This window comes from Colias croceus, chromosome 12 (assembly GCF_905220415.1).
Source record: "Colias croceus chromosome 12, ilColCroc2.1".
Lineage (NCBI taxonomy): Eukaryota > Metazoa > Arthropoda > Insecta > Lepidoptera > Pieridae > Colias > Colias croceus.
The window spans coordinates 10,758,437-10,782,697 of record NC_059548.1 but is presented as its reverse complement, the minus strand read 5'-3'; the positions used below and the strand labels follow the sequence as shown (position 1 = coordinate 10,782,697).

General features: G+C 35.4%; 1 protein-coding gene across 1 annotated transcript; it reads right to left on the bottom strand.

The window, feature by feature from the left end:
- Positions 1–63: 63 nt before the first annotated feature.
- On the bottom strand, positions 64–23,652 carry LOC123696409. Its single transcript, XM_045642562.1, has 7 exons — positions 23,519–23,652; positions 6,777–6,939; positions 5,375–5,529; positions 4,211–4,415; positions 3,388–3,534; positions 2,489–2,641; positions 64–2,189 (listed from the first exon to the last, which is right to left on the bottom strand). The coding sequence occupies exons 2-7, from the start codon at positions 6,934–6,936 to the stop codon at positions 1,315–1,317; spliced, it is 1,695 nt and encodes a 564-aa protein (XP_045498518.1). The 5' UTR covers positions 6,937–6,939; positions 23,519–23,652; the 3' UTR covers positions 64–1,314.
- Positions 23,653–24,261: the final 609 nt, after the last annotated feature.

The following is a 24,261-nucleotide window of genomic DNA, read 5'->3' as shown; positions in this document are numbered from 1 at the left end:
AGGAATTGGTTAAGGACGGGACGACAAATAAAATTAAGCAAGTTTTGTCATAATCTGGTTTATTAACATTGTCTCACAAGTCACATTGGAATCAAATTGGCTTAATAAATTGTCAGTAGGCCTATGTTAGATCAAAACAAATTTAAATTAAAACACGTCAACTGATACATAAACAACTAAATATACATAATTATAATTTCTAATAATAACAGACATTACACAAAATTGTATTTACAAATAATAAAAGTAGGTATGTATTGCACTTAATTAACGATAGTAAAGATTACAGTCATGTATAAAATAAAATACATATAAAAACAACATCTATTGGCACAATTTACCATTATCTAGGACGCTGCTGTAAAAATAATACCTAATTAATTGCAGTCAGTAATAGGTACAGAAGAAGGAAACAATATTAACTACATGGACCTAATAATATTTTTTTAGGTCCATTGTATGTACTTATACTTAGTAAAACAGTTAATAAGTCTACTCATGAAAATAATGGTATACATTCATAATTGATAATACTGTATTGAAAATACGGGCTTTTTATGAAACAACAACAGACTATACAAATCTAATATGTTGCATTTTTAAATTGATTATACGTTTGAAAACAAAACGCGGGAATAGGTTATGTCGGTCTCGGTTCGGAAATTAAATTCAAAATAATATTTAAAAAAATATCAAAATGCCACTTGCAGTAAACCAGTAAAATAGCTGCGAATATTTTACCTAATTAACTAAATAAAAATTACACTTAGGTACGAGGTTTATTGTTAGTTTAAAACACAAATTAAAAATAATGAGTATTATTTTTTCTTCAGAACTGTTTACTTACTTACAAAACAGATCATGAAACAAACAGGAATGTAAAAATAAAGAGGAATAATAATATTGTACTTAATAATAAAATAACTGATGTACACAATAAAAACAACTAAATAATGTCTCAATATTACAATTATTAACATAAAAAACGTCAATGTTGTATGAAAATAGTTGAAAATCTATTGCATTTACCCATATTTACCTCAAAATTTAACAAGTCTATTTCTTCGGATATCAATGATACTGCTAGAAAATACTGCTTTCATAAGATCTGCAAAAATACTGCTTGATGAGTACTTTGTGAGTTAAGTTTATTTTTTTTGACATCGGATTTTAAGATGGATCTATCGTGGATCTATCTATTTATCCCAGAGGTTATATTATCAGAAATTCTCTTTAAACTTTTCATTTTTTAAAGAATCCGAGTCCAATCCAAAAACATTATATCGTAAAATAAAATACTAGATAATACTACATTCACAACAGGCGATACGTCCACATGGAAAGGGGACTTTGCAATAGAGCCCTGTGTGGGGGCTCTTTTCCCCCCACGAGAAGCAAGTATAGCTGAGATTCCCCATTCCTGGGTTCACTTCTAGATCTTCTTTCGCTCATATCCTGCAACTCTATATCTCCCCCACCTACCCCAGAATCTGGGGTCATAGCGGACCCCAAGTTCCTGATATCGGGCCCCAAATAGTGCGGGTTGCTGAAACCCAAAGACGCTCTGTTCGGACGGTTAACTTTCTCTGCGCTTGCGTAATCGGACGTCGATAACTCCCCTTCGTCATCATTTTTATCAGTCACAGGTATTTTGGTGAATTTAACGGACGCAGATTTTGGCAGGACGGTCGTTTTTTCTATTCTTTTAAGTTTCAAATCTTCTTCTTCCTCTGAATCCAAGTAGACTAGCTTCGTAACTTCAATGGGCGATAGAACCGGCGTTGGAAGAACCATGTCAGCGAAATCCGGAACAGAAATCGGTTCCCTGGACACTATGCACTGTTCCGGGACAGTTCCTTCTTTCGGGCTTTCATCCCCATCTGCTGGTTGGCGCTCATCGATGATATAAGCGGAGCGGGATTTGGACAAAGACGTGGATTCTCTAATGAGGCTTTCAGTGGAATCCTGATCACCAAGTACGCTATAGGAGCATCTAGCAGCTCTGCGGATGTGGAAGGAGGAGAGTTTGGAGATCTCTCTGAGGAAGCCTGCAGGGGGTTCGGCTCGAGGTGGTGGGGGGAGGGGGGCACGGGATTTAGAACAAGGGGAGCTGATGAGGAGTGCGCGGCAGTCCACGCGGGGGGAGGGCCATTTGAGGGAGTGAATGATTCGCTCCCAGGTTTCTGTTGCTGGAATAGAAAGTAATTCTATTAAAGTATAGTACATTTGTAACGCAAAAAGAAAAATTGTGTGTCAAAAATTTTAAAGGTCAATAATTAATGTGTAATTCTAGTAAAAATTTACTTTATAATGGTAGAGGTCAGGATTTATATGATGGTTAGTCTTGTACTTAATCTTTAATAAATCTCATTAGATACTACTAGACTAGACTACTTATAAAGATTTGTTTTATAATGAATAAAGAAAAAATACATTATAGCAAATTTTAAATCAAAGATAATTTAAACACAACTTCAAACAAACATACCAAAGTGGAACCGCCACAGTTCGTTAGTGGGGCTGCCCCCCGCCTCCCCGCCGAAGATGTACAGATGTGCCCCCGCGCGCAGCCCCGCGTGCCCGCTGCGGGCCTGAGGGGAGCTCTTCGCGGGCGTGCGCACTTGCGTCCATACACGGGATACTGGGGAAATATATATTATAAGAATAGGCAATAGCAAGTCAGAAATAGCTAAGTTAATAGCTACCTATAGGTAATAGAATAGCTGGGAAAAGAAGTGTTTTATAATAATAGGGCATAGGTAATAGCAAAAGTTGACCGCCTCCTTGGTACAGTGGTTGACGCGTGAGCGTAGAACCGAGGGGTCCTGGGTTCGATTCCCGGTGGAGACGAAGAAAAAAAAATGTCTCGGTCTGGTAGGACACAGAAGGCTGATCACCTACTTGTCCCTAAAGAAAATCGATCAGTGAAACAGATGTATGCATAATGCATCTGCCCCTTACCCCACTACGGGGACATGGGACTTCACTTTAATAGCAAAAGTCATATAGCCATAATTGAATAGGTATTTGAAATTCAGACAGTTTTAACGTGATATCATTAATTGTGAAGTATGTAGTTAGGTATTTTTTTAAAGATTAATCATTAAATACTTAAAAAATACTTTTCATCGTAAAAATATTATTTAATGATGTCAATTTAGTTTTCTTTCGACCTTTTAGCGTAATAAATACATTCGTTGCAGGAACACAACCCCACACATTTTTAAGATCTTTAATTTATTTTATGCAACATATAAGAAAAACAAATAAAAAATCTATAATTTAAAATTACTATAAGTCCACACAAAATAACTAAAGACGATGAAAAACCCAGTGTGAAATGATAAATGACGTGACAAAGTGAGGATTGACACGTGTTGCACGTACTGGTGTCGTAGTGCCACAGGTCGGCGCAGTCCCGCAGGTCGCACTGGCCGCCGTGCACGTAGAGGCGCGCGTCGTGCAGCGCGGCCGCGTGCCGGTGCCGCGCCGGGCCCGCGCCACAAGTGCGCACCTGCTGCCACCACTCCGATTCTAACCATAAACACAATTATATAATATTTATTTATTTATTTATAACTCTTTATTGTACAAAGCAATTTAAGACATGTGGTACAGACTAATAAGGTACAACAATTTTGCACAATAGGCGGCCTTATTGCTACACAGCAATCTCTTCCAGGCAATCTGGTAGGAAAGGAAATGTAAGAAGAATAAGGATAGCGCAAAAAAGAAATAAAAGATAGAATATAAAAAATAATAACTCCGGTTCTGCAGTTAATAACTATAAGACTAATATTTTAAGTACTAGCTGTCCCGGCAAACGTTTGTTCTGCTTTATCTTATCACTGAGGTATGAAAAATAAGATTTCGAAACTGGAATTGTTGAAAGTTAGGTTACAAATTCAATAAAAAAAATACTATTTTTAATTTTTTTTTGAAGTAAGCTGAAATAGGTTCTACTAAAGTTCTCACACATGACACACACATACTCGACGTGTCACAACTTAAATACGTCACTTACACGTGTTACTCACTCACCACTCACACGTGTCACTAACACGTGTCAGTCAGACGTATGAATCACACGTGTCACTAACACGTGTCAGTCACACCTTTCACACGAGTCAGTCACACGTGTCAATAACGCGTGTCACTCACATGCGTTACCACTTACATGCGTCAAACACACGTGTGACTCACTACTCACCATAATGAAACGCCCACAGCTCATTAGTGGAGCCCCGCAAGTCCTTATACCCCCCGTATATAAGCAGGCAGTCCTTCAGCGCATGCGCAGAATGTCCCCGTCGTCCCCGTGGGCCGGTTCCGATGCGAGCCTCGCGGGCGCTGCGCCGCCGCAGTGTGGAGTAGTTGCTGCTTGTCTGACCAGCTAGCTTCCGCCATAGTTGCAGCTGGTTAAATAGGATAAACTTTTAAAACAAACTATCTATGCAGGACGGTTATAAGTTTCACTAACAAAATAATATAAGTTTTTCTATGTCTTGAGTTTACTTCTGGTTCATAAGCTGCACTGCCAAGTATCATCAAAATCCATAAAGTAGATTTCGGGTACCTAAGAAAAATATTATAGGAATGAACCTTATTATATCACTAGCTTTCCACCCGCAGCTTCGCCCGCGCAGTCAAAGAAAAACCCGCATAGTTCCCGTTCCCGTGGGATTTCCGGGATAAAACCTATCCTATGTCCCGCGGTAAAAAGTAGCTTTACCGTAGTAAAATGTCCTTTCTCGGGTATCAAAATATCTCTATACCAAATTTCATGCAAATTGGTTCAGCAGTAAAGGCGTGATTGAGTAACAGACAGACAGACAGAGTTACTTTCGCATTTATAATATTAAGTATGGATTATAATGATATTTTATTCAATCAGTGTTTTCGTTATACAGTTGGCATGTTTCTTTGTCATTTACTTTTTTTAAACGTATATGGTTAAACCACCTTAGTTACTTATTTTTAAACCGTCCAAAAAATTGTTTTATGCCTCCTCTACACTACTCGCGAAGTTCCTCGGCGAAGTACTCGGCCGAAGTCCGCGGTGCTACACTACACTACACACTCGTTCAACTTCGCGAGAGCGCATACATTTTTATTCAGAACGAACTTTGGGTAACTTCGTGCCCTTTGACTCGGGCGCAAAAACCGACAACAAACGGAAGTCGGCCGAGGCGAGGTAAAGTTGGACGAAGTAAGCCGAAGTGCTTCTCTACATTATTCTATTCGTCTAACCTCGTTCAACTTCGCGAGTAGTGTAGAGGGGGTGTTACATTTACGAAAAATATTGAACGCACATCTTCATACATGCAAGGCCCCTTTTAATGTGTAACTGAAATTCTGATTAAAAAAGATTTACCTCCGTATCATAAATCCAAAGCGGCGTCTCATTGGACAGGGCACCAGCTTCTCCACCAAACACGTACAGGCGACCTTCATGAGCTGTAGCAGTGTGTTCCTGTAGCGCGGGGGGCGGCTCACCACGTGCTTCTAGCCGCTCCCATCGTCCTGTGGCTGGATGGACAAGATTGGTATAAAAAGTGAGGCGTGAAGATATTTGTTGTACAAATAGAGCCGATTTGGGTAACCAGACAAAATATGTATTACAAGAGACTTTAGGATCTTTGTTTTTAAATACAATACGACTAAAAAAAGAGAAAGAACCGATGATGCAAAGGGAAGAATCAAGTGCAGTAGACGTTTATAAAAAAATTTGTTTAATATCTTATCTTATTTAATATCTCTCTACAACCTATTTATCGACATAACGACATAACCCCACACTTTAGAGTTGAGTATGATCTTTTTCTTGATATAATAAGATTTAAATTACTCCATCCATTCTAATCAACGTATTCTTTTCATTTCATTTCTATTCAAACTACTTTTCAAATAGTAAATTCATAGTTTTTCAAGAAAAGTGAGCGGCTCTTCACATAATTGTGTCGATCGTCAAAGAAACGCTGACTGCAGTGGCCTCTCCATTCGAGCCTCTACATGAGAACGATTTGTTGATAGAACATGAAATGTGGGTTTAGTTTTGTTTTTTATATAAGCATATTTATTATGTTTCTTTTATTCTAATAAGTATTTTTACTGCGGTGGTCCTATTTAAATTGGATAAATTAAATATGACAAGATGGTAATTTCTGAGAAATTTTTGAGGATTATTTTCACATTAGCAAGTAGATCCGTAACATAACATAAAAAAGCTGTTCGTAACATAAAAAAAAAATACTGGATTCCAGTCTTAAAATTGGTGTAATGTTATGGCTAGTCTTTGCATGTTATGTTATGTTATGTTGTGGTCGAAATCGACCTATTAAGACGATGTAATTGCATAAAAGTAAGTAATTGTATTCTGTAGACAAAATAAACTTTATATAGAGCAACTATCGAAGTTTTAAAAATAATCTGAAAAGCGTAACTATCTTGCCGATTCTTCTCGATAGATGCGATCTACTGAATTGGCGAAAAAAAAAATTTAAGTTTGACCATTGAAGGAGCAAAGTACTTATCAGCACGCTATTCTCGTCTTTACTTCGAACTTGTCCAAAAACGATCTACAAGACCATTATATCGTAGTCCACATTATAAACATACTGCTAGTTAATAAAAAACAATCTACAAACTGTTTTATAAAGAAGAAAGAAGTGAACTTACCAAGACAGTATCTAGTAAAAGATACAGTCAAAACTATTGCTTCATAAAGGATTAGAAGCAATCTACACTACTGTTAAATAACCTCCCCCCTGGCTTACCCAGGCAGTATCTCCAGAAATCTCTCAGCGGTACCGCTCCCCCCGCGCCCCTCCCGCCAAGCACGTACACGTACCCCCCCAGGAGCGTCGCGGAGTGCTTGCCGCGAGCGCACGGCGCAGCCCGCGACGCTTCCACACCGCTCTCCACGGATGACCACATTATCTGTAAATCGCTATTCTGTTTAATAAAATCTTTTAATAATACAAAAGACGAAACTTTTAAGTAAGTATGATGTACGAGGAAGTATACTGCATTCCCTTTATTATCTTTCTAACTGCATTCCCTTCTCTATAGTTAGTATGTCGCCACAACCCCCGCCTGCGGATGCCGCTGAGCACCTCATCATTGAGATCAGCGTAAACTCAACTAAATTACTACTCACTCCGAGTAGTAATTTAGTTGAGTCTACAGTCCTTCTCTCAATGTAAATTATTTCTCGTCTTTAGAAACTATTCTAGAAAATGCATCTTCTATTTACAAGCACATAATCTGTATGGGAGATTTCAATACTTGCATGCTAAAAAATGATACTCGATCTAAAAAACTACAAACCTTGGTAGATGCATGCAACCTACACTTGCTCCCACTTAATGCTACGCACATTATCCCAAATTGTATACCTTCCTTACTTGACCTCATCCTTACCTCTTCTCCTACTTATGTTGTTAAGCATGGTCAGTGTGCTGCGGATGCTTTTTCAAACCATGACCTTCTTTACCTATCCTTTCGACTCCGCCTTCCTAAATTAAAGCATAAAATTCTGATGCAGCGTAATTTTGGTGGAATGGATATAAATTGTCTCCGCAATGATGCTTCAAAAATCGATTGGGATGTTTTATTGAAGGCTGAATCTGTTGAAGATAAAGTCTCAATATTTAACAATTTTATGGTTAATTTATATGATGTTCACGCTCCTATAAGACCAGTCAAAATTAAACACCTTCCTGCTCCCTGGCTTACTGACGATTTAAAAGCTCTTCTGCATAAGAAGAATATGTCCAAGGCTCGTTATAAGATGAAGCCGTCAGATAACAATCGAGACAAATATAAAATAATCCGTAATAAATGTAACACAGCTTGTAGAGATGCACAAAGACGTCACATACACACCTCTGTTGAAAACGGTGATCCTGCCAGGCTCTGGAAGTTTCTGAAATCATTGGGAGTGGGTAAGGATAGTAATTGTAAGTTATCTAAAGATATTTCTCTAGAATCATTAAACCAACACTTTACTTCAGTCTGTTCTTTGGATGTAAATATAAAAACTAAAACCTTAAGCTATTTATCTTCTTTGCCCCCTCCTAATTTCCCACCATTTAATTTTCGTTCTTTCTCTATCATTGAAGTTGAGAAAACTATATTGTCCATTACCTCAAACTCTGTCGGTGTGGATGGCATTAGTCGTAAAATGATCGTTCCAATCCTAGACATAGTCACTCCTATCATAACCCACATCCTTAATTCCTCTATCTCATCTAGTGTTTTTCCTCATATGTGGAAGAAGGCTAATGTTATCCCTCTTCCTAAAATAAATACTCCTAACTCCTTATCGGACTATCGGCCTATTTCTATCCTACCCTTTCTCTCCAAAATCCTAGAACGCCTTATCCAACAACAGCTGAGTCTCTTTCTTAATAAAAATTCCCTCCTCGATCCCTTTCAATCCGGTTTCCGCCCCGGTCATAGTACGACTACTGCTCTTCTTAAAATCACAGATGACATACGCTGGGGTATGGACAACAGGATGCTCACAGTTCTTATACTTTTAGATTTTAGTAATGCCTTCAATACAGTGGATTTTGATTTATTGTTAGGCATGCTTCGTTCCATAAACCTATCTCCCGGTGTTCTTGGATGGTTTCAGAGTTACTTGGCTGGCCGCCAGCAACGTATTCTTGTCGATAATTCTTTTTCAACCTGGCGCAACATATCTGCTGGCGTGCCACAGGGTGGTGTGCTCTCTCCTATTCTGTTTGCTATATTTATTAACTTTTTAACGCCTCACCTAACTTCCCTTTATCATCTTTATGCAGATGACCTTCAAATATATACACAGTCGCCTTTAGCTGATATTAACACTGCCATTAATGATATAAACAACAATCTAAACAAGGTGTATGATTGGAGTGTTTCCCATGGTCTCAAATTAAACCCATTAAAATCACAAGCCATCATTATTGGTAGTCAGAGTCTGGTGGCTAGAATCAACTGGACTACCTTACCACCTATCTATATTGATGGCGTCGTTGTGCCTTACCGAAAATCGGTTAAAAACTTGGGCTTATATATGGACGAAACTCTATCATGGTCAGTGCAGTTAAAAAACATCAGTAAAAAAGTATTTTGGACAGCATCTAGTTTAAGAAGGCTGCGCAATTTTTTGCCTATTCCCACCAAAGTTATGCTTGCTCAGACCTTAATGCTGCCCATTCTGGACTATGCTGACGTGTGCTTTTCCAACCTAACCCAAGAACAACTCGATAAAATCGAACGTTTGCAGAACCTTGCCCTGCGTTTTGTATTTGGGTTGAGAAAATTTGACCATGTCACAGCATTTCGGAAGCAGCTTAAATGGCTACCCATCCGCCACCGCCGCAATGCTCATGTCCTCTCGCTCCTGTACTGCATACTATTTGATCCTCGTATTCCTTGCTATTTAAAAGATAACTTTGAATTTTTATCTGCCAGGAGTTTGAACCTACGATCAAATGATAACCTAATGCTACGTGTTCCTGTTCACTCAACTAAATTTTTTAACGCTTCTTTTACTGTTAAAGCTGTGCAACTTTGGAATGATCTACCCACCAGCATTAGGAAAGCTCAATCGCTTGAGTCCTTTAAAAATATGGTAAAGAATCATTATTTGCAAACCTGCTAATTTTCTGTGCTGTTTTTCTTTGTTGTGTTTTATTTTTAATGTTTTTGATATTGTTTGTGTTTTTTTTTTTTCGTTTATTTTGATTTGTATGTTTTTTGTATTAATTATTTATTTGCTTGTTATGTGTACACTATCTTCCCATATTTGTAACTGTATATTTCATGCTTTGTACTGGTTGCTTGGAAGAAATTGCTATTTAGCAATAAAGCCGCCAATTGCTTCTAATGTCCTTGTATTGTATTGTAAATTAAAAATTGTGTGCAATAAAGAATATATAACTATAACTATACTGCTTCCGTACATAGGCACATAATTTGGTAGGTTTTACATCAGTTAGTTGGTTACCTGGAAAATATTGCTTGTGAACGAAAAGATTGCTTTTAAGCGAATCAATGAGCTTGGTAATAAGCTCAGTAAAATTGAATTGGCAAGTCGAAGACATAAAAATAAGATATGTAGTTAGTTATGAAAAATATCAAAAGTCCTGAAGAGCTTCATTAAAATAACGTTCTTTTACAATGTTTACATTTTAATAAATAGGTTAACATTGAGCTGTTGAGGTTACCTACTTACCAGTAAATTGTCTATCACATTTCAAGAATAGCGTGTCTTCAAGGAAACTCATCAAATATTCATTGACATTTTGATTTATCGTTAAACCTTTTACTTTTCCATCGAGTCAGTAAATAAGACGAGCTTCAACTTGTCTAATTTAGTTATTAAGTTCGAAACATGCTCGTACATTTTATATTTAAGTTCAAGAAAGTTCCCAACATCAAAGACGAGAAAAAGTGCATTATTCCCTTCAAAGCACCCCTCAAAGCGGCGAAATATTCCATATGTAGAAAATGAAATGGGCCGGCGTCCCTCAGGGCTCGTCACCGGACCCCTCCTCTTCCTATGCTATAAGTATAACTCATTGAACATTATCGTACGCACTTCAAGTGAGGGTTGCTGAGCATCGCTTACAACATGTAAATATTGGTTAACCGAAAAGAATGATTGCAGTAGTAAGTTTGGGGATGCTTCGTTTCGTAGTGGTGTATTCAACTATACCCGGCGCGGCCTAAGATGATCCCTATGACACTGACAGTTATTCTCAAGAAACAAACTTGTAATGGCGTCACCATTAAATTAGAAACTTAATGGAGGCGTCTAAAAATGGCATTTATTAATTTTTACGTAGCTTTATCCTATTACAATGATATTCCGTTGGAATTATAACAATTCTTATCATTTACGAGAAATTATATCAATCTGACTTTACGTTTACGTCCTTCAAAACTTACATCGTTGGCATTTATCGACTAGTGCGGAAAGCATCGATAAACAAATTTCGATAATGGAAACGAGTTCACATTTTTTCCATGCTTAAGCTATAGTTCATTCACTATTGAATGATTGAATGGAACAGAAGATCGCAGCATACTTAATTAATAATTACCGTTCGCGTTAATTTACTTACCTATGATAATATAAGTTTTTTTAGAAAAATTAAATGGAGGATTCCATTTTCATGATAAAATAATATACACTGTGTTAAACGGGTTAAAAATTACGAGAAAATGATAAGGTGTGTTTTCATGTTTTGGAAAACTTTCGTTTTACTTACCGTTTCGTTTACATAATAGACGTTAAAAATTCATTTTATAATATTTGTAAAAACATGTTTACCGAGGTGGCTGAATGCAAACCACGCCTTTGCCTATAAAATAGTAAAGTATCGACACGATCCATCATACGAGCAATCACTAAGACGAACTGTCATAGAGATCATCTTAGGCCGCGCCGGGTATAATGAGCCGAAGTTGTAAGTAGCTATATGTCAATGTAACGATAGAGGGAAATGGATTTCATTGCTTCAGTTGATTTTATTACCTACTTTATCAATGTGTTTTGTATTAAGGATTGTATTAAACACATATCACTAAATGTAGGTACATTATCACGTAACAAGTTTGAAATAAAAATATTTTATCGATGAACGATTATAAGATGCTTGCAGCTTGAGCTAAGTGTTAGTTAGCGAAAGTACAACTTAAGTATTTTTTACAGATTATTTTAATGAGAAATCCTGTACATAAGGGTGAGCTATAAGATAGGAATTGAAAATGGATATTATTTTAACTAAAGTACCTACCTAACATACAATCCATACTAATATTATAAATGCGAAAGTAACTCTGTCTGTCTGTCTGTCTGTTACTCAATCACGCCTAAACTACTGAACCAATTTGCATGAAATTTGGTATGGAGATATTTTGATACCCGAGAAAGGACATAGGCTACTTTTTATCCCGGTAAAATGACGCAATCCCGGAAATCCCACGGGAACGGGAACTATGCGGGATTTTCTTTGACTGCGCGGGCGAAGCCGCGGGCGGAAACCTAGTCGACTATAAATTGAATTCGTATAGTGTCTAGATACTTTATAGAATGATAAGTCATAAATTAAGTTTCGTACAGTTTGGCAATAACAACGTTAGTAAATTGTGACCTGGATTCAGTGTTTCCAAGAAATTTTCCATTTCTGGAGAAAACAAAAAACTTTTTACGTGGAACGTCGCCAAGTTTCCTACATTTTGGAGGTAATTGATTGCTTTATCCTTTGCAGTAAGGAGTTCTGTTTTTATCGCCGACTTAGTTTTTTCGTCTTCCAATAAATTGAGTTATTTGTTTCGTAGAAAGGCAATTAGTATATTTACTGCTTCTTCTTTTACGTTTTCTTAATATATTATATCAATTGCAATGTACATAACAAGTTCTTGGTGTTCTCCTAACTTTTGCTTTGGCGACACCGATCATGGAAAATTACTAGTATCATGTCGAGCACTTACAATTAATATGACATGTTGTGAAAGACTTTGGATTCATACATAAGAACCCACTTCACGGCCACTTGTACCTAACTACATAAGTATTTCACTGCAAGTCAAAAATAATTTTTTTTCAATATTGCTTCACATTCCACGACTACCTATTTTAACCCTTTCGCTTAATTTAGAGAGGAAAGGTAAATATTTATCCCGCAATGTTTGGCCAGTTACCTTGACCGTAATCAAAGGTCTGTCGCATCCCGCTACCCCTGTATTGACAGCCCTTCGTGCAAAATAAAACGGTACAAGGGTTAAAGGGTAGCCTTTGGTTAGATAGTAGATACCTAAGTATAAGTATTAAACATTTTATTGCTTATTGAACGGTGTATCTGAAAATAGTTACATCACATAATAAGACAAGGCAAATAAGTGCCTAATATAATAATAACCAAATTTTATACCTACTAACTACCTACGTTACATAAAGTAATTAACAATATTAAATACAGAAAACATTCACTGTTTATTAGTAAGGTAGGTATCTTGCTTAAACCAAAAACTAAATGTATTTATTATTTTTATACCAAAACCAAAACTGAAACAGTTTTTATTTACGTTCGGCCTCCAGTTTTACAAGGATGCTTGCGTTCCACAAAACTGAGGTGAAAGAGTCATTAAAATTAATTGTAGGCGGAATTTAGCGAGCAGACTTGTATACAAATGTATCTATATTATGATTTTATCTGGTATTTGTATATAAGACAAGCATAGTATCATATTATCTGTATAAAGAAGCTACATATATTTCCGCCACCATGCGACAGCTGTTACCATTTACAAAATTGTATTCCATATTTTATCGAATTCATTTTGGTATTGTGAAAAAAGAAGTGTTGTTTATGATTTTAATAAGAAGACGTTAAAATATATTACTAAAATGAAAATAAGACGTTTATTTCTTTGTATAACGCTTTACAGACGACACAATACCTAAAAGAAAATAAATACGTATTTATTTTATTACAGAGCTCAGAGGTGAGTACATTTGAGTTAAAGTAATGTCTAAGTACATTTCAAAGTTGTTTAATATTTGAACTTGTGTAAGCTAGCTTATGTTATATACTGCCGCTTTCTGGCTTGAGAAAAGTATTTACTTGAGTACCTTAATTCGCGACTAAAACGTTTAAAGCATAATTAACATAAATTAAAAACACATTTGAGTTTCAATGTACTTGTAGTACTTTAATATGATGTTGGCTCAATTGCTCAAGCTGGCATAAAGCGTCATATCCTACCAATATTATAAATGTGAAGTTTCAGAACTCTGAGGATAGAATATAGATGTACATAATATATATATTGTATCATATATGTTTGTTACTCTTTACAGTAGGTGCGTGCTATTGACCAAATAGGATTAGAGGTCCAATCGTCCGTAAGCTTTGTCAGCAATAATTAGACACGTTAGTGTCAACAGGGGCGCTAAACAGTGTTTAGGTTCAGCTCGTAAATATCAGGCTTGTCGCTGATCAGAGGGTCGTTCACCCTCGAGGGGCGATAATTCTACCATTACGTAAGGGTGTGAACACACGTCAAGACATCGGGGGTGGATGCATTTTTCGGTGTAATGCAATTTGTAGGAATTATTGAATTTTATACGGTAGAGACTATGTGATTGCAACCATTCTTCATAAATTTATACAATGTGAAAGTTTATTTTATTTTGTAAATCTCTAGAAGAACAAAAATCTTTCACTATATTGAAACAAAATATATGGTAAGACCTGAGCTTGAAAGTTTCGGAACCTAGTAGTTTGGAAAGTGTGTTGTTAATAAAGCAGTTGTTTTGTCAGATTTTCTATCTAACCTATGTTCATAAGAACGACGGATGTTCTCAAATCTTAAATTGCTTTTTTTATACCTACTCACATACATATATAGTTTATAGATATTATACAACAACATCTAATTTATATATATTGTTCAACACTCTCAGTGTATTCGGTGCACTGTTGCACATAATTACCGTCTGTAACGACCCTTATTGAAAGCTTATATCCCTTCAGTACTAGGGTGGCTGTTATAACCTTTGCAACGATAAATTAATCTCTATCAAAAAAGATTTAAGGTCGAAATTCGTAAGTCTTACGTAAGAGGGTAGTTGCACAATTCAAAATGTTTGACTACCTGCGAAGGTTGTATTGACAACAATCAATAGAGCTGTCACGGGGGAGAATGACATTGCGATTTTATAGCCCTTTTACGCCTTTAGTACACCGACGCGTTCGCGTGCGGCAGCGAATCTCTGCGAAACTACAGCGTAGCGAAATATCTGCGAAACGTTAGTACACAGCCTTAGATTACAAAATAAAAGACAGATGGAGCGTTGCCGAACTAAACCGAATAATTTATCGTCATTTTCAATAAAGCTATGTGTGCTGTCATTTCGCCGCTGCACTGTACGTACACGGTGCTTCTGTGTGCGTGTAATGTTGCCAGATATTGAAAAATTTCCCAAATTTTTCCCCGACTACAAAAAAAAGAGAGTTATGTTTTTCGAGTTTATGGATGTATGTATAATATTTCTTTGACACGCCCTGCAGTATAAACCGTTGGACCGATTTTGAGTTGTGAAGTTTCATTGCAATGATCTGAATTATTATGTTAGTGGCGGTAGTGACGTAGGCTAATATACATAAATGAGAAGTCAAGTTTTAATTTTTATTTAAATTAGAATAGAATAGAATAGAATAGAAACACATTTATTCCCAAAAAATGATACAGTACCTTAAATAACAGAAAATACTTATAACTTAAAAAACAAGGTAAAACTAGGTAAAACAATATGTGAAGACGTAATAATAAACATAATATTATATTATATCTGTATCACCTCAGGGAAAGGGAATACTGACTCAGCATGAATGTTACAGCTGAGGCTGTAACGCTGTTATTCTGTCAGCACCATATTAAGTAGAGAGGAGTGACTAATAAGAGTAGGTATAATTTTAATGAACGGACTAAATTATGCTGTGTATTACATTATAAAGTAAGAAGATTTTGATGTATGAAGTATGTAACATTGTTTGCCAGTCAGAACGGAAAATCGGCTGAGTGAGTTGAGAGGAAACGAATCAGTAATTAAAAATGAATAGTGTGTCAGAATTTAAGTGTAATTTATGAATTTATATTGCCAACGCCAAGTAGGTAGAAGAAGTTCAAGACATCTTTTCCAGAACAATAATATATAAAACGTAGAAAATAGATAAAGTAAAAGAAGGACACAATTTTAATGAATATCAAGTAGATTATAGTTTATAGTAGATATTATTAAACATAGAAAATAACAATTAAGTATTATAGGAAGAAAATAAAAGAGAGAAAAGTATTATAGAAAATAACAATTAAATATTATATAATTCCTTTATTACATAAAGTACCTGCCTACTAAAGTTATATATGGACAAAAAAATTGTATTCAATTTTTTATTAAATAAATTACATAAAAAAAGTTTCAATATTAACTATAATAATTATATTATTTTTTATTTTTCATAATATATGAATACGAATAGCGGTAGTTTAGTCGAGAATACGGGACATTTTATTTTCATCATATCCATCATGGAGTTCACATAAATTAAATCGCTAGCGAAAACGACTATGACGTTTTTAAGCTTTGTAAAAGTAACAAAATAATGTATTATGCTTATTAAAATAATCTAATAATTATCATGAACCTGTAGTGCACTATACAAATAATCACATTCACGATCGAAAAATCCAACAGCATTACCCTGAAGATCCTTTAACCATTTTACCGTTTTACCAATAAAAATGGCAAATTCATTTCCAAAATACTGGCAACATACGTTGAAGTTTTGTATTCCTTCATATCTGTAAAATTATTATTCGTATTAAAGAAATAAATCAGCCAAATAATCTACAGAAAACCTGTGAAACGATGTTTTATCGTTTTTTTTTGTTTTCGGGAACAAATTTTACAGCGTTTTATTATCACAAGACGGCATTTTTTTACTAAAATTGCAAACCCTTTTTGACGTATTGCATGACACTATAATGCGCTATAGCACTGGTGCAGCGACGTATTTGTTTTTGATTTCGTATTTTCTTTGACAAGGGCGACGGGCGGTTGTCATGCTCCATCTGTACTTTATTTTGTAATCTAAGTACACAGCAATGTTTCGCAACTTTTTCGCATTGATATGCCATTGTCATTTTTGACGACTGCAGCTGCAGGTGCAGACGTAATTTCAGAATGTCATCTCAGTCAATGTCATTTTTAGCAACTGGTGACACATACACAACAATATATTTTTCTTATCGTTTGGGTGAATGCACCGTTTCAAAGATAGTAACTCAAGTATGTGAACAAATTTGGAAAATACTACAGCCAGAGTACATCCCGGTTCCTTCTACTAAAACATGATTGGAAATAGCTGAAGCATTTCAAACAATATGGGGTTTTCCTAATTGCCTCGGGAGTATTGACGGCAAGCATATTGTTATTAAATGTCCACCTAACAGCGGCTCACTGTTCTATTGCTATAAAAAACGATTTTCTACTGTGTTATTGGCAATAGTTGATCCACATTACAAATTTACTTACATAGATGTAGGATCATAATTATGGTAAAGATTCCGATACTACAATATTTGAGAACTCATCATTTTATCAGCTTTTAAAAAGTGGACGGTATCTGAATTTGCCAGCTCCAAAACCTTTGCCAGGTTTCAAACAGACTACACCACATGTATTCATTGAAGATTTAAATTAGAAACCTTTCTAATGAGACAAGAGACGCAGCAATGAATGACAATGATAAAAAAAGATTTAATAAATCATTAAGTAGGGCACGAGTAGTAGTAAAATGTGCGTTTGGCATTTTAGCACAAAAATTTAGAATATTCTTGAGGCCCTTTGAAACAGATTTGAATAATACTATTAAAATTGTTAAAGCTGCAGTATACTTGCATAACTTATTGCAGATACAAGAAGGTGCACATACGAAAATAAACAATTTTCGGACACTTTAGGAGCATTCGTACCAATGCATGCCAATAGACATAGGGCAGACTTAGCAGCGCTTAATGTTCGATCACAATTTGTAAATTATTTCAAAGAAATTTAAAAACATAAAATGTATGAAATATAAACAATAAATTTTTTACCATCTATCAGAGTCTTTTCTTGAAGTTTTCTCCATGCTACCTCTTTTTTGTACGTATTTTTATAATCTGCGTGTCCAATTGCGTATAATACGGGATAATCTCGAATAGAATGCAAAAATAATTCAGTATTTTCGGCATCCATGGCCTATGATATTTTATGTATAGATACGTTATTATAATACTCACAATATAGTATATAAATAAACAAATAGTTGCCATGGCAATTGGCATTTTGGTACGTTGGTATCTACCTCTTGTTTCTATATACATATAAATATATTATCTGTACATATAATAAATCTGTAGAAGGGTCAATTCTGTACATTGAAAATATTGAAAAAGTAAATAGCAGGGGGTGTTACTGGATCGATACCAAACCCAAATATGTGATTAAAAAAATTTTTGTCTGTCTGTCTGTCTGTCTGTCTGTATGTGAAGGCATCACGTGAAAACTAGCGGTTCGATTTCGATGAAACTTGGTATAATTATACCTTATTATCCTGGGCGTAAAATAGGATACTTTTTATCCTGGAAAAATACATAGAAAAAAATAATCTTAATTTTTCAGTTTTATCCATAGACGTTGTTCCGTAGAACCGCGAACACACGTTGCGTATTTTTATAGGCCTAGCCGTATTTGGGAATTGGGTCCAATAGATATTTATAAGATGTTATTGAAAGAGGTATTCAAAATGGATAAATAAACCATCCACGCGAAGACCGACATCCGCGCGGACGGAGTCGCGGGCGGAAGCTAGTATATATTATTTCTATATCACTTCTATATAATATCATTGTCCATGGACGCGAAAATCTGTCCTCACCGACAGAATGCGAGCGGACGCTATGCGATGCGAAACTCACGCGAAACTTCACTAGCGAAACTTATGCGTCTGTGTAATGGCCATTTCGCAGTTCCTTGCGAAACAATACTGACAAGGACGCAACTATTTCATCTATCTATGTGCTAGAGTGAGACATATCATATGCGAAAACCTTCGATACTACTGACAGATTTTTCGTTTTTTCGCTGCCGCTCGCGAATGCGTCGGTGTACTAAAAAGGCGTAGTACACAGCAATGTTTTCGCAACTGTTTCGCAATGCGTCTGTGTAATGGCCATTTCGCAGTTCCTTGCGAAACTATACTGACAAGGACGCAACTATTTCATCTATCTATGTGCTAGAGTGAGACATATCACATGCGAAATCCTGCCATAGTACTGACAGATTTTTCGATGTTTCGCTGCCGCACGCGAACGCGTTGGTGTACTAAAGGCGTTAATTAAGCATAATAATAAATGTTTTTTGGAAGTGAAATTGTGACTTCTTTGCATAGGTATAGTTTTAGTTATTGCTTGATTTTTTTTGTATTAAGGACGAATACTAGAAACTGTGATAATGGGAGTACCTATAATCAATAATGGCTACTTTTTATGTGATTACAGAGGATTCGAATGTTTACGACAATTTACAAAAATTTAAGTTTTCATAAATTGATTAACATTAATCGAAACTTTCTATTTTTTTCTGGTATAAATGCAATATAATAAAAAAAAAACGCATAGTTTCTATTCTAATAATATACGGCATGTATTTGATTTCTTTATTGTTTTTCTGCGATCTATAAGGTTCAGCCTAATCCACGATGAACATGAGCACTGTTTAAATTGCACAATCTTCAAACCCAGTACATTTAACATTAGCATGTATAACCTGATATAGCCAAAGGCTAGACGGACCACACAGGGGACCTAAATCCAATTTGTTACGTCCCCCTTTGAACCCTCTGTGTTCAATGTTAAAATATGTACCTGCATACAAAGCGAACAAAGCTTTTGCTGAATCGATTTAACTTTGGTGAAGAATTGTTGACAAATTTGTTATACCATGTCTACATTTTACTAAAAGAAAAATGCAAAAGTTAAAATGAAAAATTGATTATTCTTTCACTATTTGTTACATCGTCAATGTTGGAAACAATTAAGACTATCGAGGGTTTCTACTATTTGACGTCAAAATTATTGGAGGGCCAGTTAAAACCAATATCTCTTGAAGTTAAGTCCGACTAAACTGCCAAAATATTAGGGGCAGTGCAAAGTTACGCGGTAAGCTTATAATCTGTATTTTCCTTTCCCTTTGCTACCGAACTTAATCTGCACTCAAAAACGACATCGTTGCATACCATCTTGCGCTTTTTCGAGGCCTGGAAAAAGTAGTACCATATCAATTTCAAGTGATTGTTGAACAAACAATGCGGATTGCGATCCGTTCCACAGCTGCAGGCGCTTTCAGGGACCCCATTGTGCTCAGCTGTGTGTTTTAGACGTAAACTTCGCTTTGAAACTCGCAACATTACTCTCTAAGTACAGCAGAAAGGGACGAATATGTTGGGAACCATGAGCATATGGAGTAATCAAGAATGATAACGTGGATAGAAGTTTTCACGAACGAATTAGTTGCAGCTACATAACAATATAGTGATACCGTTCTAGAGAAGCAGCTGTTAAGGTATGAGGCTTTGAGGAATTGCAGTGGTATTATGAAAATGATGTACAATGAGGAAAAATGAAAACTATCATTAATGTTGAGTTCTAGAGAAAAATAGTTCAACAATAGCTGTTCGCTTTGCTTGCACACAGATTCATGAATGTCCATATTTATCGAGTTTTTTATCTATTTAAGTACAACAATATAGAATAAGACACATTATGTACAGTGTAGACTATCGACACATCAATATAATTCTATCGAGATACACAAGCTGCACCTAACGAGATCACGTAGTTTTTGCAATAAGCCATGACAAATTGTCTGTCATATCGGCAATCAAATCGTTAGGCACTTGATTATCTCCCCCAGCACCTCCCCCACCCCCAGGGAGGCTTCGTTTGGATAGAGGCTTTACGCTAAATGACTTTTTGGCTTGGTTTTAATATTATACTAGTGCAAGTGGGATAAATGCTAACCTTGGTAATCCAGATTAGTAACTAGATCGTTTTTATTGTTTAACATTTTGTTTGTTTTTTTGCTATTTTAAATGTATATGTACCTAACATAGCGTTTGAATAATGTAGGTGGAATAAACCTTATAGTTCTTTCTTTAATTAGTAGGTAAGTTTTTTGATCGTTTTTTGCTTGCTATTGCTGGCTACTAGCACAGATTAGATACCTACTGTTACTGGTATGAAAGCGTATATTTGTGATGGTAGATGCAGGAATGTGTTGAATTGTGTCTATAAACGACTTTAGAGACTGAAACTTAAACTGAAATATACTTTTTTCATACATCTAATCCTATGGCAATATAGCTCTAAAAACACATTATTTCAAAGTTATACCTGTATGTTTTTATGTTTATTTATACAAGAAACCGAAACAACAACTTCATGTTTATCTTCTCCGTTTATTACTTTCCACCCAACTCGATACATTTTAACTGGCACACACAAAAGTTATCGCCAAGCGAATCGTATAAGTTTTGTTTTATTTTGCTTAGTATGGGATCTTCTGGGCGTTATCCCATTAAATATGGGTTAACTATCTTTTCCTATCGTTACCTAACTGTATTATAAACAGTTATTATTACGTATTATAGTGTTATCTCACTTATCTCTTCTGTTCTTTCTCTAGTCTAGTATAGATATATATATAAAATTCTCACAATGTTAGTTACCATACTCCTCCGAAACGTCTGGACGATTCTCATGAAGTTTTGTGTGCCTATTGAGATCTGAGTATCGGCCAATATCTATTCTTCATACCCCTTAACGTGAGAAGAGTACCTAAGGCGTTTGTCGGTTCAGCTTGTTAGTTGTTATCATAAAATATTTTTTTTTTATGGCAGAGCAAGCAGAGGAGCAAGTGGGCCACCTTATGTAAAATGTGTTGTTATGTCTATAAAATTGGAGGTCAACCTCATAAAAATACTGAATCGATAGTAAATTTCGTATGCGGACAGATTAGCCTGGAATAAAGTATAGGGGACATTTCATGCGTGCACCACGCGACTCAAGTCTCAGGCTAAATACTCTACATAATATTTAAAAGAGAATTTTAATTTGATATTACCCAGATTTACTTAAAAACTAAAACTTACCTACCTACATTATTCTTGCTAGGATTTTCTATAGGTCTTTTTAGTACTTCTAAATTAACATTAAAAGCAATTAGTTTTGCCAATATTGCGAAAATAATGTTAATTAATAAAATGCTATTTTTCAGTTAGGTATTAATCTGTGGTATTAATCAAGGTATTAATATAATCTGTGAATATAATGATATATCGTCCATAGATAATATTTCTATTATATACAAAAAGCTCTTTTATCAAACGCCCGCTCATTTTGCGGCAGTCATGCGGAACTAATGGCGTACTATCTCGCAGCCCGAGGGTTTTGGCGGTAAACGAAATAAGTTATGGTCTATGGATAGAATCTTGTATGGTGCGTAAATTGATAGCTCTATGGTTAGGCTAGACATGGGCTAGACCTTACTATGGTCTATCTCCATACTAGGTATGCTATGACCATAGTATGCTATGACAATATAATATACTCTATGGTGGAATGGGATTTAAATAGGACTGGCTAGGGCTGTGCCGTGCAAACGCGAGGATCAAACCGCGGGAAAAAGCAAGTACATATTTCCATAGCTTACGTACGTTACGTATTCTTGGTACATAACTAAGCTACCTGCTACATACATCACAGCTAAATATGTATCATCAAAATCCGATCTGAGGTTTTCGCGTATAAAAATTAAAAATGGCAAATGTAATTATCGATTTTCCCGAAATTAAAAAAAGTGCGTATGATTTCAAAATCAACAAAATCCGTGTACAAACGTAATTAATAATTAAGTAATAAAAGTGTTGCCGACTTTGCAGCCTTTCTCTATTAAAAAAAAAAAAAATATCTACCGACCAAAGTGCTTTTATTAAAAAGATTTAGGTAACTATGGTATCTTTAAAAAAATACGACGTCATACAAAGGAACATACATAAAACCGCTATGACCAAGGACAATTTGATAAAAGATAATCATGATGAGATCTTGCCAAATTAATTGCACGATAGTCCCAGAGTGGACGTCAATTTAGTTTCGTCTTTATTAACTAGTTACCTACTAAGTAAAGTTATTCTTTTTTTGGAGGAATTTTCTTTTAACTGTGTGTCGGAATTGATACTGAATGTGAAATTTTTGATAAAATAATATGCTTAGAGAGACTGTCGCTTTATACTTAGGCATATTATTTTATCAAAAATTATATAACTTACCAAGATTATTTTTTTTAAACATAAATAAATAGGAATTAGGTAGGTACATGATTTATTTTTTATTTTTGTCCAATTTCTAACATGCTTATATCATAAGGATGCAATAGGTAGAAAAATGTATGGAAACATTTTCCGAACTCTGTAAGTAAGTAGGTATATAACTATATAGTATTTGAAGTAGTGCCTACTACAACGTAGAACAAATAATAAAACGATCTTCAGACGCAGTAACTATATTAATAGGTAAGAATAGTAGACACAAAAGTAAATAGAAAATTTCGATAAATGTTTACTCAACTGTTGTAACGTACAATTTATTTTTTACCAATTTTTAACAAAGGAGACATAGTAAATCCGCATGTAAAGATATAGTTAAAAATGCGATTAAAATTTAAACCACACAGCTATACTGTGGCTATACTACGTATGTACACATTGATTCTAATTAAACATACTATTCTATAATGTTTATGTTTCAACCGCATCGCTTAGAGCACTCCTATTAATTTATATTGTCCACTGAAAATGCGTCGCGGGTTTTCCACTACCTACGTTTTTCAAATGTGTAGAAGACTTACCTATATTACGTCATCCGTTACAGATTACTTATTATGTTAAACACAGATACACAAAACAAAACAACAGTGACGCTTTTTAATTTTAATGGTTAGGTGCATTGAACTATTCGTGAGGGCGGACGCACGACATCCCCGTCTCGAATTCCGAATCGCACTGGGGTAGGCCGGTAGGGTGCGTTCGGAAATACAGATTTGGGGGTTGAAATTTTAACGAGATGCTTGTCATACCGGCGTAACTTGCGGTTCCTACTATCTGTCTAAATTTAGCTAATTTTATATATTTCCTTGATAGATCAGTCGTTTAATTTTGTGCACTTAATTTTTTCTTATTTTTTTTAACATCGTAGATACATGTTGGGTTTTATGTATGAAAATCATTTGATAAATTAAAAATCTAAGATAAAGTGGCTATGCGTACATTTGTAACGAAGTTTGTAACCAACAATTTATGTATTTATATGTTTTTTTTTCTTCAAATAAAACTAAAAAAATTAGTAAAAAATATTAAACTCAATTAGTACCTAGGTACCTAGGGATAGCTGATAGGGATTAGGATTTTTCCTGAACAAATAAAATAAAATTCTAAAACGATGTCAACAATGTTTCAGTTATATTTCTGCTTATAAAAGACCAAGTTATATAACATGTAAAGAGGTCATGGCAGAAGGATCTGGGACCAGCTTACATAATAACTATAATAAGGTCGTTATCGGCCATTGAACTGTAGCTTGGCTGAGTCTGCC

Bases quoted from the DNA above. Each gene is read 5' to 3' on its own strand.
- LOC123696409 (XM_045642562.1), bottom strand. From the start codon at position 6,936: ATGTGGTCATCCGTGGAGAGCGGTGTGGAAGCGTCGCGGGCTGCGCCG. The intron at 5,530-6,776 runs GTAAGCCAGGGG...TTGTCCATCCAG, and splicing joins TTTCTGGAGATACTGCCTGG to CCACAGGACGATGGGAGCGG. The intron at 4,416-5,374 runs GTAAATCTTTTT...CTATTTAACCAG, and splicing joins TTTGGATTTATGATACGGAG to CTGCAACTATGGCGGAAGCT.